Source organism: Malania oleifera, chromosome 4 (genome assembly GCF_029873635.1).
Source record: "Malania oleifera isolate guangnan ecotype guangnan chromosome 4, ASM2987363v1, whole genome shotgun sequence".
In the NCBI taxonomy this organism is placed as follows: domain Eukaryota; kingdom Viridiplantae; phylum Streptophyta; class Magnoliopsida; order Santalales; family Ximeniaceae; genus Malania; species Malania oleifera.
This window is the reverse complement of record NC_080420.1, coordinates 80,807,544-80,825,212: the sequence shown is the minus strand read 5'-3', so window position 1 is coordinate 80,825,212 and position 17,669 is coordinate 80,807,544. Positions and strand designations below refer to the sequence as shown.

At 35.4% G+C, this 17,669-nt stretch overlaps 1 protein-coding gene across 4 annotated transcripts in view; it reads left to right on the top strand.

The window, feature by feature from the left end:
• LOC131154367 (putative pentatricopeptide repeat-containing protein At1g12700, mitochondrial) overlaps positions 1 to 17,669 on the top strand; it is a 73,607-nt gene that overhangs the window by 11,178 nt on the left and 44,760 nt on the right. For all 4 annotated transcript variants that reach the window (XR_009136428.1, XM_058107084.1, XM_058107083.1 and 1 more), the window contains 2 exons: positions 491 to 528; positions 13,343 to 13,426. Coding sequence is in view for 3 of the 4 variants with exons in the window: in XM_058107084.1 (XP_057963067.1) it covers positions 491 to 528; positions 13,343 to 13,426 (122 nt within the window). In the remaining variant the exon portion in view is untranslated. Of the gene's footprint in view, positions 1 to 490; positions 529 to 13,342; positions 13,427 to 17,669 lie in introns of those variants that run through there.

Sequence of the window (17,669 nt, the reverse complement as noted above, 5' to 3'; positions counted from 1 at the left end):
TTGAACCAACATTATTATTTCCCTAGTATAAAATGATTCTTGAGAGCCTAAATTTAACAAAGTCAGGTTTGTTCAACTAACTTCAGCAGATTGATTTACGAAATCCACTGAGTGTAATTGAATCAAATTTTATTATTTCCCTTGTATAAAAGGGATCTTGAGAGCCTAAATTTATTGGAGTCATGTTTGTTGAACTAACTGTGCTTTCAGCTAAATTTCTATTTAAGCCTTGCTCGTCTGTTACCTAGAATTTAGTCAAGTGATGAAAATTTGAATTTTGATTTGCTAATGAAGATTTGAATTTTTATTTGCTGTTCTTTTGCACTATGCTTTCAAAATATGAGGAAGTTAAAAATCAGCCGTGCTGGCTGTTACTGCCTTGAATTTGTGTGCGCATGCCTGCTTTTTAATTTCTCATTGCATTTAGACCTGTTCTCTCTTCTTGGTTCACTTGAATGATTAGTTTCTTTCCTTGGTTGTATGGGTGCAGCCAGATAAAGTGACTGTGCAGCCAACTGCAGTTTCATGGTAATTTCATTGTTCTTCTCTCATTTCTCCATTCTGATGATGTTGTCAAATTTTATGTTATTTGCTTGGTGGATACCCTATTAGGACTTAGGATTAACAAGCCCAAGCTTGTCCTCATTTGGGTGCTTTCTACGTGAACTAAAGCATATTGGAATTTCAGTAAGCTCTGGTGGAATAGGGTTATGCATGTTTTGATATTTTTATTTTTTATTTTTAAATTTTTTGATTTTTTGAAGTTCGTATCTGTGCTAAGAAGGTATAAAGCATGCTTGAATATTTATTTAATCAGTGAACCTGCTGTGAAATAGTCATCATGGACAGTGAGAGTGATATATTGCACTATACCAATTAAAGAAATTGTTGATGTTTCTCGCGTAATGGTTATGTTTTTTTTTTTCTTTCTCTTTTTGCAGTGTTTCACTTTCTATGTTTCTTTTCCTATTATTTTCTGAAGACATTGAAAAAGCATTGCTACACTAACCTGATGTGGTTTTGTGGGTGATTTTCTAGTGGCTCTCTGGTATGCATGGAACACTTGTGATATTCCTCCTTGATTGTTTGGTTGTTTTAAAAATTTCTTTTAGTGGGCTGATATTTGCACAGTTGCAATTATATTTCATTGCTTTCATCACTTTCTTACTTTGTCAAGAAAAGGAAAAAAAAATTACAATTGGCGTACGGCGGCTGAAACTTATGTTCAAATTTTCTTTTTGATTGAAAAAGAAATATATTGAGAGAAGGCAGAAAGATACAAAGAGGAGTATGAGGCACCCTTTATAAACCAAAAAATATAAAAACCAAGAGCAGAAATAGCCAAATAGCTTGGGAAAATGCCATCTGGATACAGCTAGTTCATCTCCATACTGGTAAAAGAATAACTAAAGCTAGTAAGATGGCTAAAAATCAGTGGTTGCCTTGGTGGCTCAGCGACTCCACTCATGTTGATATAAGTAATGAGCTCTCAATCAGTGCTTTTAGCAAAGAAGGATTTGACAGAGTGCAAGCTTAAGTGACAGAACATTCTGGACCTGGTGCAAAAAAGTGACTGAACCAATTCTGACTTAGCTTTTGAGGGCTGACATCGAAGCATGCTTCAACTATTTTTGTTTTACAGGTTGTTCTATGGAGACGAGTAGAAGTTGATCTCTAACGTTTTTGAGCATCAATTGGTGCTGTCTGTGGGAATACTTGAACAAAGGTCTGGTCAATCTATGAGGTAATGTGTAAGGATGAAGGGATTCTCCTCAATGGAGGAGGGAAGGTAAACAGAAAATTTCCCCCAAGTTCCCATCAATAAAATCTTGTGATTTTGGCAAATAAAGTGACTGAACTACAGAAACTACTCAACATCCTCTTGCAAGAAATCCAAGCCTTTTTGGTAGTAGCTAAATTTTGGTGGGTGACGAGGTGTTTGAGGATTTGCATAGGAGAAAGGGAAAGAGGGTGGTTCTTAAGTTGGATTTTGTGAAAGGGCATGATAGAGTGAGTTTGGATTTTTATATAATGCTTTTGTTTGAAAGGGTCTCGGATCTAAGTAGAAGATTTTCATTAGGTATTGCCTGCCCAATACTCCTTTTCCTGTTATTAATCATGGGGAGCATTAAACTTGTTTCACTGCCTTGAGGTGTGTGTTAGGGCAACCCTTTGTCTATTCTTTTATTTGTTCTTGTAGTGGATGCTTTGAGCAGATTGGTTGATAGGGTTGTGCCTCTTGGGAGAGGTTTTCTGCAGTGTATCATTGTGGTGGACAGTGAGTGATTATTTTGTATTATTTGCAGGTTGTTGATGTGGCTAGTTTTTTCCCATGTATAATGATAGGGAGTGTTGAGAGGGTTTCTGGCCAAAGGATTAGCATGGGTAGTAGGAGCGGTATCGCTGTTGTTAATTTGAGTTTTGTTAGGGTTGTAGTATTTCTTTCTTTAGCAGTTTGTGGTGATTTGTTGTGGCATTTTACTTGTATAGGTGTCCTTTTCTCAATTTATGGAGATTTCAATTTTGATAGAAACTTTGATTTCAATTTAAAGAAACAGTAGAAACTTACAATAAATTATGGAAATTATGAATGGAACTTCAGGAAATATTAAAATAGATGGTAGTGGATAATTTATAAGCAAAATAAGAAACCTCAACAATTTTTTCCCCAATATTTACTTTAAATTTCCATAATTTTGATCTGTATATGTAAAATTTTGGGAATACCAGAAATTTCAGCCAAAATTTTGGAAAGGAGTATCAAAAAACCATGTTTTTTTTTTTTAACCCTCTCGAAATTTTAAGGTAGAATTTGGTGAAATTTAAGAGTATGCTTCTAGGTCTTTGACTATAGGGATCCTATGGTTACCTTAGTGTCTGAGGTGTTTTGATGGTTGGCAGTTTTTTTTGTTTTGCTTTTATTTATGCTTATTTATTTATTTTTTTTGGGGGGGGGGGGGGGATGTAGTACTTATATGTTTTTGTGAATAATTGTGGTAGGTAAATTTTTCATTTTCTTTTTTCACTTTCTTCCGTTTGTATCTGTTTTATTCCTGACATAATTCACCTATTTCTTTTATGATTGCTGAGGGGGAGTCTATTTTGTGGAATTTTAATTTTCATTGTAATCTCAATGATAAAGAGGCGATTGAGCTTTCTTTGTTGCTCAACTTGCACGATTTCCATGTGAGGGATTATAGATTGTGGACTTTAGATTATGTTTTCTCATATATCATTTTCTTTCTTGATAAAGAAGGAAATTTATTAGGGATAGAGGAAAAATAGTACACTGAGAAAGAGAGAAGGGAGGATAAGATATCCTCCAAAATAAAAGAAAAAAAAAACAAAAATACCTAAAAAAAAACAAATAATTACAGAACAGCTCTACTGGAGTAAAGCAACCAGATCCTGTTGTAAATCTGCCATAGGTAAATGATAAAAGAACCCATTCACCAAAACCAATGATGGCACAAGAACTATCCATTCTCTTGAAAATTCTGGTATTTCTCTCCATTCATAGAGACCGAAAAAATGCCATAAGTGAACACTGCTGCAAAGCCTTCCTCTCCAATCTCCTAGCCATTCTGTTAAGGATCAGCAGTAAGGTTACCACCTAAGGGGACACCTAAATATGTAATGGGCCAACTTAGAACATGATAAAACAGAAAACCTAGAATAATGACTTCAGTTAACCCCAGTACTCACTATTATGTTGCTTTTAGAGAAGTTGAACCTAAGACTAAACACTTTGAAGCACCAGCGAAATGGTAACATGTTGGGAACTACCCATATACTTGGAAAGAAAAAAGAATGACGTCCTGCAAATTGCAAGCCTTTATCCCTTCAGCCGACCTCTATCAACCCCTCTATCAATCATTCAACTCAAAGCATCTGCAACAAAGTGAGTTGGATAAGAGAGAGGATCTCCCTATCACAAACCACTAGAAGCTCTAAACCATGATTTAGCATCCCTATTCAGAACAGGAAAAGCAACCTATGAAAGGCAGGCACCCTATCATCCATTTCCTCCATCTTGCTCCAAATTCTTTCCTGTCCGTCACTTTATCCAAAAAACCCCAACTAACAAGATAATAGATTTTTACAAAATCAATTCCCTTTTATTTTTTCTGACAGCATCCTCAACAACCTCATTTAGCTACCTGAGCTGCATATAAAATCTGTCTAGTTCTTGTTTAGGTGAAGTATCTACTTTACCAATAGTCGAGACTCAGTTGGAATATGTTTCTTCTTATATTTTTACTAATGTAATTTTCATTACGGATGGACAAAATATTGATCTCTCCAATGCTGGAATCAGACCTACTATTAATGTGGGATTTCCAATTCCAGAGTAGGATTGGCAGCTCAAATTTAAGCCATGAAACAAGTAGCTGGAAAATCCAAGTTGGAATTCCCATAGTCTGAGTGGTCTCATATATCTTTCTGCAATCACTTGATTCTTTCTTCCATGCCTTTTTGTTTTGTTGAATATATTTACATAGCAATGTTCCTTCCAAGGTCATGGCATTTATTTTGTTGGCACTTGGCAGTCCTTCACCCCTGGATGCTTGCATTATTTATCCTCGGATGTATTTTGGTAGTTTTGAGAATCACTTACGTGTATTTTTGCATTGCATGGTGGCTTGGGGTGTGCAGAATAGATTGTTTGGTTTTTCTTTGGAGAACTAGGTTTGTGTGGATTTGTTGGGAGTTTCTTAATTCATTTAGAGGATTTGGTGACAATAAGGATAGTGAAATGTTGTTGCAATTTTTTTGTGTTTTGAGCCATTTGATTAGAAAGAAATCCTGTTATTTTAATGGATGGTTATTGCTTCTACCATTTTTTTGACATGGATTTCAGATTCTTGTGTTACTTTGGGCCTTTTTTTTTTTTCGGGTTTGTTCAAATGGATTAACATTTGGGACTTTTAGGGAGACTAGTAAATGCATCTTTTTTGGTCTTTTTAATTTTGTAAAAGTACTCAACGTATGACATTTTTCCATTGAAAAAAGTAAATCATTTATTATTGTCTTTTCTAAATTCAATTTGTAGTGTCTTTTGTTTGTAGTTATCATGTTTATGAATAAATAAAATAAACTAATATTATAGTACATAATTATATGTCTCAAACAAATTAAAAAAATATTATTGGAGTGCCAAGGAATGGCCTGAGAAATGTCAAACTTTTAAAATATAACTAATTTACACATAAATTGTCGAACAAGGTGTTTTAGTTGAACTCTTAAGTGCACTTTTGCTCAAAATTTGAGCAGTCTCAATGTGATCATTCCTATTTGTACTCAAAGGGTTTTCAATCGCAAACTTCACCCAGGAAAATGTGTTTCATAATCAAAATTTCCACAAATTCCATTGAGATTTTGATAATTTTTTGATTATTTGTGGAAATTTTAGTTGGAAAAATTGTTAGAAGGATATTGGCCGTTGGTTTGATTTTGAGGGTGGTGGAAAGTAGAAATTTTGAAGGTAATTTCAACAATTTCTTAGAAATTTAAGACCATGCTCTTCTCTTGAATGGGTTGCTAGTTGATATTATTTGGCCAGCATTTTGTGAGAGAGTGTTTATAATTGGCGGTGCAAAAATCTGATTTTGCATATTTCTATATATTAAGATAGTAGACGTAATCTTGTGTTTTTCTCACAAAAGAGATCTGAAGAAGAACAATTAATTATTGCTGCATTGTTATCTATTGTCTTCTTTAATTTTTGTATGTAATTCTGTAAAGCAGAACATATTATGACTAATATCAGTTCTTACTAATGAAGAAAAAGAAAATAAATTTATGTTCTTATTTAAGAACTTTGGGGGGCATGGTGTTGCAGCTCTTACCTGCACGTTTTGGCATGACGTGGGAGGAAATGAGAGAATAGGGCTGCTCAAACTGTTAAGGTGGCTAGGGCTCCAAGGATGTTGCGATTCTAGCTGAGGCGGCTAGGGTTATGCTTGGGCAAGAGGAGGCCAAGAAATCTGGGCTGGGCGGACTACTCCTTGTTTTGGATTTGGGCCAGATAATTGAAAAAGGAGGAGCATCATTTTTAACTAAATGGGTCACTTAGTTGAACAAGCCCATATTGTTCTGGGTCCTATTTTGGATGGTAAGTATGGATCACCTCTTATGGGTCTCCTGCAGAAGGGTTAGGTCTTTAAGGCCCATAATAAGGGAAAGGGTGATTGGGCTGATCAACTCACGGATTCTGACAATGGGCAGACCAAACTCCCAAGCCTCATTTCTCAGGAGCAGAATACAGGGAAGAAAGATTTTCACCCATCTGTAAACGAAGTCCAAAGGCTTTCTCCAGCTTGCAATGACATACGTGGATTAGATCATTGTTCCGAGCACATTTAGGATGCCAATATCTTGACTTCAATAAAGTCTCTCGGTGACAAAGATGGAAAAGTAAGTGTGAAGTTGGCCAATGATTCTGGTTCTGCAGAGGGACAAGAGGCTGGTGTCGCGAAGGCTGACAGAGGATACGGTTATCTGGGTTGGAAATATGATGTTTCTGGATCCAAGTCAGTTAATTCTATGGGTCCCAAGGTTTACTCTTGTTTGAAAGGCTGCTCTGATGGATGCGGAAATAAGGAAGTTATACGAAGAAAAGAAAGAGCACTCTAGTGAGACTGCCAAAGATTTTAAAGAGAGATTTAAAAGGAGAGTTGAGTATTGAGGGAGACATTTTTGCTAAGAATATGGACAATTCTTGTGATGGTGCTAGCAAAGGAAAGTGTGAAATAAAATGGGGGATCTATCAGATAATGATAGTGACAATCTTAGTGAGTTCAATTGTGATGGAGCTTTGTTGTTGGATGATGTTAGGGAACAATATGGATATATTTTTTATTCCTGTGATGTTCTAGGAGACTTCATATATATATATATATATATAATTTGTTTCCATTGGAAGGATAGGAGGGGGTTTCTATTTTTGTAGATGATGGTTTGGTTAATGAACTGCAGTCCAAAGACAGAATTTTACCTACAGCAATGGAGGAAATCTCAAGGAAGGATTTAGAAGCTTAAGATCTTTAAGATAAATTGGATTTAAAGTTGTTTGATCCTGGAGGAAATGACAATTTGATAGGGGTAATAACAGAGCGAAGAAGGGCCAGTGGGAGTTTGCTAACTTGAAGTGTTCGGTTAGTTACAACGAAAAGAATTGATTATGGGTTTCTTTCTTTCTTCTTCGTCTCTTTTTTATTCTGGTGGGTGTATTTCCTGTCCCCTTTCGTTTGGAACTTCTCTTTCTCGTTCTAATACACTTTTTTTTAATAGAAAAAAAATCAATATCTAACAATATAAACAAAATAATGCCTTCATGGTTAGTTTAGTGTAGTGGTTCCCTAACCCCTTTTGCTTGCCCTTCTCTCTAATTTTTTTCTTTACTTCTTCTGTTTCTCCTCCATTCACCTTTATTCGGTTAGTTGTATTCAATTAACATACATGCCTGATGTTGATAGATATTAAAACTCAATGAAATAATAATAAAACAAACTCAATGAAATAATAATAAAACAAGAGAGTAGACAGAATCATGTAAGGAATTAAACTAAGACCAGATTTAGTATGGGTAATAAGAGTTTATATTGAGTTGTGTTTCTTTTTTGGGTATTATCTTTGGTTGAATGTGGATCAATGAAGTTTCAATGATCAATTTTTTCTATGGGTATGATGAACTTGTAACTCCTTTGTTATTTAGAAATCTTATAGGTACTGATAAGAATTCATTGGGATTAAATTACTTGTTATCGGTGTGGATCAGATAAAGTTTGAGGGCCGTTAAATCCACTTATAGAAGAAACCCATGGAATTTTGCTGTCAAGTATGGCCTCCATCATAATGTTTGGACTTCAAAAGTTTTGAAGGAAGCTAAAAACCCACCGCGGGTGGGTTTTTAAATGGAGGTTTTTGATATTATTTTAGAAATGTTTGGCCCCTTTGAAAAGTAGCTTTTAGAAAGAAAAAAGCTGGCTTTGATTGTTTGGTAAAAAAGTTGTAAGCTATCTAAAAATATTTAAAATTACTAAAAAATAGATATGTATTTTAGGAAATATAATTGATGTATTGATAGTTTTGTAATATTTGAAAAAAATTAAGGGCAACAATTTTGAATAATTTGTGGGAGAAAAGGTTAGCTTTTAGCTTTTAAAAGCTTCAAATATATAACTTCTAAAAGCTCACCAAAAAAGCTAGAAGTTAGCTTTTAAAAGCTGGAAAAGCTGTTTATCAAACACATGTGACCCAACTTTTACTTTTGAAAGGAGAAGTTGAGGTAAAAAAGAGGGGGGGGGGGGGACTCACCCTTGAAGAGTTTCCTCCTCGCAAAAAGGCCCTTCTAGACACCACGGTAACATAAATAAGATAAAGACCCATCCTCCTTTGATTTTAAACAGGATATGGACTTGTTTTTTCGGTTGAGAGTCATCGTCTGAGTATCTTCTGTTTCCAACCAAAAGATTCGCCTTCCCCAACACTCGACATACGAAGACCACTAGAAAACTCCCTTGATGGTCAGAGTAAGTGTTTTTCTTTTCAAAGTCAGAAAATAAAGGCTTCTGGGGAAGAGATTAGTGTTTGGACACAGACCAATGACTCCTAACACCTCCATCACATGCACCTTGCACTCCCCTATTTTGATAGTCACCATCTGTGCACCTCAAGCAGTTATATTCTTAATTGACAGTGTCACCAGAATTTGAAACAGCAAACTTATTCACAGCCCCTACGATCACTGTCTTCATTGTTTTTAATTATCTTCATTAAAGCCTCCATCTGGGACTCTTGAACAGATTGTGACCCCCTTGACTGGAAATATTGCTCAAGGACGAGGATAACACCCATTTGTATTCACTAGAATCCTCAAAAGTAGGAGATCACTTGAGGCTATGAGTGATCTCATCCGAGGATTCTCCCCTTCTGATGGTCTGAAGTGCTTCAATTCCCTTGCAATCCACCTGTTCGTGTCCTCTTCCAAGATTATAAACAAAGATCTTTGCCTGGAAAAATTAGTGATATCCATTGAAAGCTTGGTATCACCTAACAAATCAGAGTTGAAAATCCTTATATCAGCTCCAATATTACGATGGACATTCATTCCTGACAGGGATTTCACCATTCCTAATTAATCTTTTTGTTACCTCTAATATATATCTGTGATATCATTGAAATCAAAGTTCAACACAATCACATCTATCATTAAATGAATGACATCTGCCAAGATTTAAATTGCTAAGGTCATTAGAGTTCCACAAAAACAATGCTAAAAAAATATGTTGTAAATGCAACCCTGAAAACTTAATAACCCTGCACGGATGCTAATGAGAAAGAGGGAGAGGTTGCAAACTGCTATTTTGAGTGAGGAGAGGATGACAAGGAATTGTTTGCAAACTGTTTAAGTGAACATTGCCGGTTAAGAAGCTTGAGCGTTGTCAAGTTGGTGTTTGCTTTCGGGGTTATTTGTAGTCATGGATGGTCATGGTTGTGTTATGGATTGTGGTTGGCAGTCTAAGAAGGGGTAGTAATTAGCTTGCGGTTTTGTGTAAACGGGTAAAACTGCAGGGCAGTTCAAAGTTGGAGATTTTGTGACTGAACTTGACTTTCGGAGGTAGTTATCCTTGGGGATGTTGCAGGGCCCGTCATTGGACATGGAGGATTGTGGGGTTATATGGAGGGATTGTGGTTATCTTGTTGTGATGGAAGAGAATGGATCAAAGACAGAATTAGTTTGCATGAAAATGGTTGGGATACTAGTTTTATTGTAAAGCTACCATAAGAGTTTGTGGAGGTTCATTTTTCTGATATTTCCTTTTTTTTTTTGTTTATATTAGATATAAAGTGGGAAATGGTTGTCATATCCATTTTAGGCTGGATGTGTGAATGGGGAGTACTTGTTCTTTTCCATTTTTAATCTTTTTTCCCTTGTATTGCCTTTCTTCATTATATATCTATTTCATCATTCATGGTTATAGAAGGGAGTTTGATTTATTGAAATTTTCACTTTGAAGAAATATTAAGATTGCAAGGTTGTTGCTTTTGCTTTAGGAGATGTTTTGTTGGATGCTGTTTGGCTTTTATCCAGATTGTATTCTAGAGTTTGGAGCCTGGATGATTCTGGGGCCTTTCCTGCAAATATATATTTTTTCCTATCTTGTAATTAGTTCTTTTGCATGCTTTTCTCTTTCTAAATGAGGAGAGCTAAAGGTTCTTTCTAGGATCAAGCCATGCATTTGGCTGGCAGTAAGGGTGTGAGGCTTTATCCCAAGATGCATGTTTTGTGCCTTGATGGTACCTAGACTTGCTCTCATCATCTTCTTCTTTTTTTATCTTCTTCTTCATCTTTTTATTTTTTATTTTTTGCATTGCTCAGCAGCTTGAAAGTTGTGGAATAGAATACGCTTTTTTGTGTATCCAGAGTCTTTGAAGGCTTTTTTTGCTTATTTCTTTTAGAGGATTTGGAGGGATAAAGGATGCCAACTGATTGCAGCTACTTTTGCTGTTTCATGGAGCATTTGGTTGGAACGGAATGGACATATTATGAATGGGTGCTCCCTGACTATATATGCTTTTAGTATAGAATTATGTTTATTGTGTCTATTTATGCATTTTCTCTGGGCTTTCCAAGGGGCTTTCTTCCCCAGACCATGGAGTAGATAGGATGGCTTTGTTAACCTTATTTTTATCCTCTTTTCCTCTTTCCTTTTCTGCGCCCCCCCCCCCCCCCACTCTTATTTTTATCCTGATTTAGGAGCATACCTTATCCTCAGGCTCTTCTTTATTTTAATGTATTTTCTTTTTCTATAAAAAAAAGATAATACTTTCTTTCCTAATTGACAGTACTGTAGACTTGTAATGGAGGGAGGAATTGAAGAGTCAATTGTAGGCACTCTCTTTAGTTCCCCCAGGAAGTCTTGTACCTTTATGCATGTGTCAATGCATGTGTTAAATCATGGTTGGGGATTGGCGTGAATGTTTGTTTAGCTTCTAGAGGTCTTGAAAAATTGTTGGCAACATGTCCCTTTAACTTGATTAATGTTTACTTTAAATATTTATTCCACAATTAAACGGGTATTAAACTTAATAGTTAACCGGATGAATTCTTAATTTTAGCTTTTGGATTAATTATGAAGTAGATATATTCGATGTGAAATGCTTTTTGGAAATTTTCGAAAGTAGCATATGACAACACATTTGTTTGTCTTGCTATTTTTTTGTTTTTGTTGTCGGCTTTCAACAGTTCTTGGAAAAATTGAAAACTAGATTATATGGTTTTTGTTGTTTTGACAACTTGTTGCCACGATACTTTATTATCTTGAATTAACTTTTTTTTATTAAATCATTCATGTCAGAAATAGTTTTTGGTTAAATTAAAATAAAATGATCATGTGAGTTTAAAATATAAATAAAATGAAAATATCTATTAAGTTTATAAAATTTTGTATAAGTAAAACTTACATTCGTATTGTTTTACAATTATCACGTGCAATAAGATTTCTTTTATAGCACAAAAGTGGGTTTTGAAATATAATAATTAAAATTAGGGTAAAAGATATTGCACTCCCCCAGAGGTTTGACAAAATGATGTGGACTTCTTATAAGGTATAAAAAATCCCATTGATTTCCTTTGACATCTGATTTTTGGGACACTTATGGTCATACCCCCCAAAAGGCTTGTCTTTTTTCTAGATAGAAGGGCAGGTCTATGTGCTTTTGGCAAGCTTCAAGGAGGTTTGTGGAATTTTTGAAAACCTTAAGGGAGGTCCTTTGGATTTTTGGAACCTTAGGGGAGGTCCTTGTCTTTTCACCAAACTTCAGGTGAGGTTACTATCTTTTATCCTTAAAATTATTATAATTATTTCTATTTTTATTATAATATTTTAAATTTAAATTTATTATTGTTTAATCGTGTTTTTTAATTGTTATTTGATTCAAGGACAAATTGAGTGTTTGTTCTACCTGCTTATTATAATATTTTTTACTTTTAAATTTATTTATTTATTTATTTATTTTTCTAGCTTATAGTTTTCATTTTAAAGGGAAGCTTAGGCGCAACGGTAAGGTTGTCGCCGTGTGACCTAAAGGTCATGGGTTTGAGGTGTGGAAACATCCTCTTGCAAAAATGCAAGGTAAGGCTGCGTACTATAGACCCATTGTGGTCCACCCATTCCCCGGATCCCGCATATGCGGGAGCTTTGTGCACCGGGCTGCCCTTTATAATTTTAATTTTCATATTTTTCAATAGTGATACCAGACGACTCTTCTATACTTTTGCTATATTTGGAGAAAAAAATAACCATGAAAAAGCCAGAATTATACATTTGTAAAGGAAAATTGCAGATGCTAGATGTTGATTTTTTATTTTGTTGCTAATGTGATGCTTGTTCCTTAGAAATGCTATTTAAATGTCTTGTCTCTTACGGCTCATTTGGTTCACAGAATAGCTATTCCTTGGAATTAGATTAAACATAGTGAAAATTTTGGGAATGTAGGTCACAACTTTTCCTTGTATGATCTTTATTATTCTATTCAAAATGTAATGAGAATGGAATAGACATTCCCATGGTGAAAGTTGGGAATAGTTATTCCTTGTCTATTCCTTGTTATGGATTCATAAAATGTTTCACATTGTTATTTGCTTTATAGTAACAACGTAATTTTTTTGTATAACTAATTCTAACTAACCTATTATATTATAACTAATCTATTTCTTGGAATAGATATTCCACAAACCAAAAATAGGGTTAGTACACACCTGAAATTTGGGTCTACAGTGAAATGAGGGCTGTTAGGTTGCCATCTGATATAGAAATTTTTTTTTGGCAAATGTTTCATGTTTTAAAAAATTTTGATTGCGATATTTTGATTGTTATGTGTTTAGCTTATTTCTTGCTCCATAAAGCGTGACACATGATGCTTCTTGATGTTGCTATAGAAGTTAAAATGTTTCACATGCCGAAAATGAAAGTTTGTTACATGCATACCTACATTGAATTTTATGCAAGAAAATGTCATGTATTTGTTGCTGAAATATGTTCCATAGAGTTTTGATTTGAGTTGGAGATTTGTTTCCTTTTTTTGTTCTCTCTTGAAATTCTGTGTCTTGTCTCATCTTCCTCTTTCATAGAAAATAAGGAGACAAGTTGATGTAGTTATTGAATTGCTTAAATATGTGAAAGTTATGCTTATTTCTGAAAGTTGCTGGTTTTGGGGAATACTATGTTATCTGTCTCTGTTATTACCTCCCTCCTTAATATGATTTTTATTTTAAATGATGAGAATTGCCAATGCTAGAGCATTATATGTTAATTATCCTTTTTGCATTATCCAGGAGATGCTTAAGGAACGTGGCGTGGCACCATTTTCAAAATGGGAAAAAGAGCTTCCGAAGATTGTGTTTGATCCACGTTTTAAGGTTTGTCAAGTCTAAAGATTATGAATTACTTAGTTTGGGAATTAGGGGTGTTTCCTTCAACTGGAACTTCTTGATGTGGGTTTGTTGGACTATGATAGAGTGAAATTTTTTTTGCTGTTCTGTTGTGTCCTAACCCTGATAGGCTGCATGTTGATGACTGATATTTGACATTGATTGCTTTATCTAATTTTTAATGTTTAGTTGTTTAAGTTTCTCAATTGTGACATGTTGATGGCTTTCTAACAGGTCACCTTTAGAGAGTCAGATGAATGCAAATCAGTCTTTCTAAATAGATCTTTGTTGCATTACTTTCTTGGGTGATAGGAGGTCCATCTAACTGCTGGAGGGTTTGTTGCACAGGTTGCATACTTTTTCACTTTCATTTTTACGATGTCTTTTTCCTCACCCCTCTGGTACCACTCAAAATAATCTTCCATCTACTTTATTCAAATGTATGAACGCACTGGGATCTAACTTCCAAAATTTTATGCATGCATTTCTGCATTTACTCATTTACTCTCTTAAATATTCCCGTAATCCCATGATGAAACCTTGGTTAGTGCCTCACACCCCATATTTGGAATTCTATCCTGATTTTCCAAAGGGTATTCGACAATGTTGCTTACCTTCCGAATTCAAATGTGCGTCTCTATCCTGAATATGCCTTTCCTTTGGATGGGGGACTTGACTCCCCTTATTGGTGGCTATCAGGACTCCAGGAGTGGGGAGCATGCTTTGGGCCAAACTTACAGAATAAGTGCACTGTTTGGGCTGCTCAATAGACTCATCTATAGCTTCATCAATAGGACATTTACCGAAAAGGTTTTTGAACTAGTGCAATTTGTTCACTGTGTTGTTAATTTTTCTGTAGTGTATATGCTATATAAGAAAATAGACAGGGTCTGGGTCAACTAGTGGGGTCTCCTGTGAGGTGGAGTCAATGTTTTTGTTGCTGGCCATGATGCACATCAAGACAAAATCAATGGAAATGATGAGGAATACCAAGTCCGCAATGAGTGATATAAATCCTTAATTACTATGATGCCCCCACAAGAACCATCAAATTTAGTGCAAATGAAGTGTAGAAATCAATGGAAAATGATGAGGAATACCAAGTCTGCAATGAGTGATATAAATCCTTAATTACTATGATGCTCCCACAAGAACCATCAAATTTAGTGCAAATGAAGTGTAGAAGCTTTACTAAGTGCAATAGGCAAAATGTTTAAATTAAAGAAAAAGGGGTAGACAGAGTATGAAACAATTTTCTTTTTGTTTTGTTTTGTTTTTTTTTTTGGTTTATTATTTAAAAAAAATATATATATTTTTCGTGTTCTTGTCCAATTCAGAATTAAGAAAACTTGGGAAGTATCCAAATTTGCTAATTTCCTTGTGACATAAAATACTAATCAAGCTTCAATAAAAAAAATTTCTAACTTGCCAAGTGCCTACAAGCTTTCTTGTGGCTCTAGGTCAGCCCTTTCTGCAATTTCTCAGAGATCACCCAATTTTTAACTGCAAACCGTCAATTTTTTGTTGCAGTATTCTAAAATACTGTGGCAGATCTGGAATTAATTTTGGCAGGATAGAAAAATTAAAGTATGGCGGCAGGATCAATCTCTCATTGGTATTATGAAAATGTCGCAATGAATCCTCAAATTATTGTGATCAAATTCAGATTCTTCTCTGTATTTTCTAAATTTCACAGAAAATTTCCAATTTTCCTTTTACACGGTCAAAATCTCAATGGCAGTCAAACATCTCTGATGTGAAGCGGCAATCAGTTTATGCTAAACTTCTTGGGGAAAATCAAAGCTTCTACTGAGGGTAGTCAAAATCTCTTCTCACTTGGTTAAAATATCTGGTTGAGCTAGTGGGTATGGGTAAATGGGTCTGGTGGGAATGGTTCAACTGTTTAAGAATTGGGTTGGGTTAAGGGAATAAAATGGGCTGCTAACTAGCAAGAGTCTCTATCTCGTGAAATCATTCTCAAGTAATCCTGGGAAAAAAAAAGAAGCCCAGGGCTGCAACAATGGGGCTGTGATGATGGTTTGAGATAAGGATGCTGGGGTGATTGGTAGTTGTGGGAATGGGAAGAGGTAACTGTGAAGGGGCTGCGATGATAAAAGAGATGTATTGATGATGGGTTGTTGATAGTGTCAATGGTGGACAAAGAGTTACGGCGATGGTTCTGACAGCACAAGAATCTGGCTAAGTTTTGACCAAGAAGCTCCAGTTTTTGGCGTTAGGGTTCAAAGTGGCAGAATTATTTATTTATTTTGATGACTCTCTTTGCTAGTAGCAACTCTCTGTTTGTCTCTCTCCCTCTCCCTCTCCCTCTCCCCTCTAGCACTCATGCTACTGACTTCTTTGCAGCAATTACAATCTTTTCTCTGCTACTTCATCTGCCCTCTGTTGCAGCGTGACTTTTTCTTTGTAGCTTGATCCTTGGATTCAAGGAAGCTTTGCATGTGGGGAAGATGTTTAGAGAGGGTAGATGGGAATGATTGACTGAACAACTACAATGAAGGGATGGCAGTGCAGATGGTGGAGAATCGGGACTTGTTCCAGTGCGAATTTTGGGTAGGACTGTAGAGAAAGAAGAGAATGAAAAAAGAGTGCAAGAGGTCTTAAAATATCAAAATAACGTTGAAGAATTAAAATATCAAAATAAACCTAATAACTAAAATTCTTGAAATTAGAAAATTCACCAAATTAATATAAAATCCTTAATTTCGTAGACTTGTAGTTCTTATAAGACAAAAAGTAGCACAAGCAGTTCTCTGTAAGTTTTTGGTTTGGGAAATCTTGCTTAGTGTTCATATTTCATGGGAACCTTGTACCTTTCTAAGAGACAGAACTAAAGAAATAAGTAAAAAAACATATTTTTTCCCCTCTCTTGATTCTAATATTTATTTAATTTTTTTGACAAACAACGAATAGAAATAAAAAGCCACACAAGCAGTTCTCCCTGAGATCTTTGTTGGAAAATATTGCTTAGTGTTCGTATTTATTCTTTCCTTCTTGCGTCTATTTATTTACAACAACAACATGTTGGGTCCAGCCCACATAAATAAATTTTTTTTAAAAAAAAGAGGAAGCCCGTGTGGGCTGAAGCCCATTAGGGCAAAGTAAAAAAGGGTGCGGCAGTGTGGAGTGCCGCCAACACACAGAGAGAGAAAAAAAAAAATTGAGTGCTGCAAACTGTGCGTGAAACAGTGTGTGTAGCCGTGTGTGAGGCATCAACTCGATGATTGGAAGGTCTTTTGTGATCTGATTTTGCTGAAATTTGGAGAGCACGTTCGGGATTCGTCAACCTTCGATCTGGACGGTGGAGACCTATTTAAGAGTTTTGGAGGACCTGATTTTGCAGTATTGACAATAACTACGTTCTGGTGACTTCTTTCCGCTCATTCTTATTTTATCGCGATTCCTTTGGGAATCTTTTTTGCTCTAAGTTTGTGAGCATTTTGGTGATTGTACTGCTGTGATTTTTGCCTCTACTATAGTGAAAATTTTATTGGGTCTCATAGGTCCCGTGGTTTTTACCCATCACATTGGAGGGGGTTTTCACTTTAAAAATCGTGGTGTTCATTTTGTGGTGTGTGATTTATTATTATTGTTGGTTGGTTATTTTACTTGTCATAGATTTAATTTTTGGGAAAGATTTATCCGCTGTGCTAGTTGTCTTGTTACTTTCCCAACAAGTGGTATTAGAGCATTAGGTTCATATAAAATATGGAAGACAGCATAGTGGGTACTATGTGCAAGCTCACAGCTTCAAATTATTCAATTTGGAAACCAAAGATGGAGGATATTCTTTATTGTAAGGATTTATTTGATCCGATTGAGTTGGGTAGCGATAAGTCGGAAAAAAAAATTGAAGCTGATTGGAAGAAAATGCATAGGAAAATAGTTGGCATAATCAGGTAGTGGGTGGATAATAGTGTTTTTTATCATATGGCTCAAGAGACAAATATCCAAATACTTTGGAAGAAGTTGGAGAGTCTTTATGAGAGAAAGACTGCTCACAACAAAGCTTTTGCAATTAGAAAGCTTGTAAATTTGAAGCTTAGAGAAGGAAAATCTGTTATTGAGCATTTGAGCGATTTCTAGAATTTGGTAAACCAGTTAACTAACATGATAATTTTAGATGATGAACTACAAGCTTTATTGCTATTAAGTTTTTTGCCAGATAGTTGGGAGACTTGTAGTATCTCTTAGTAACTCAGCCCCAAACAAT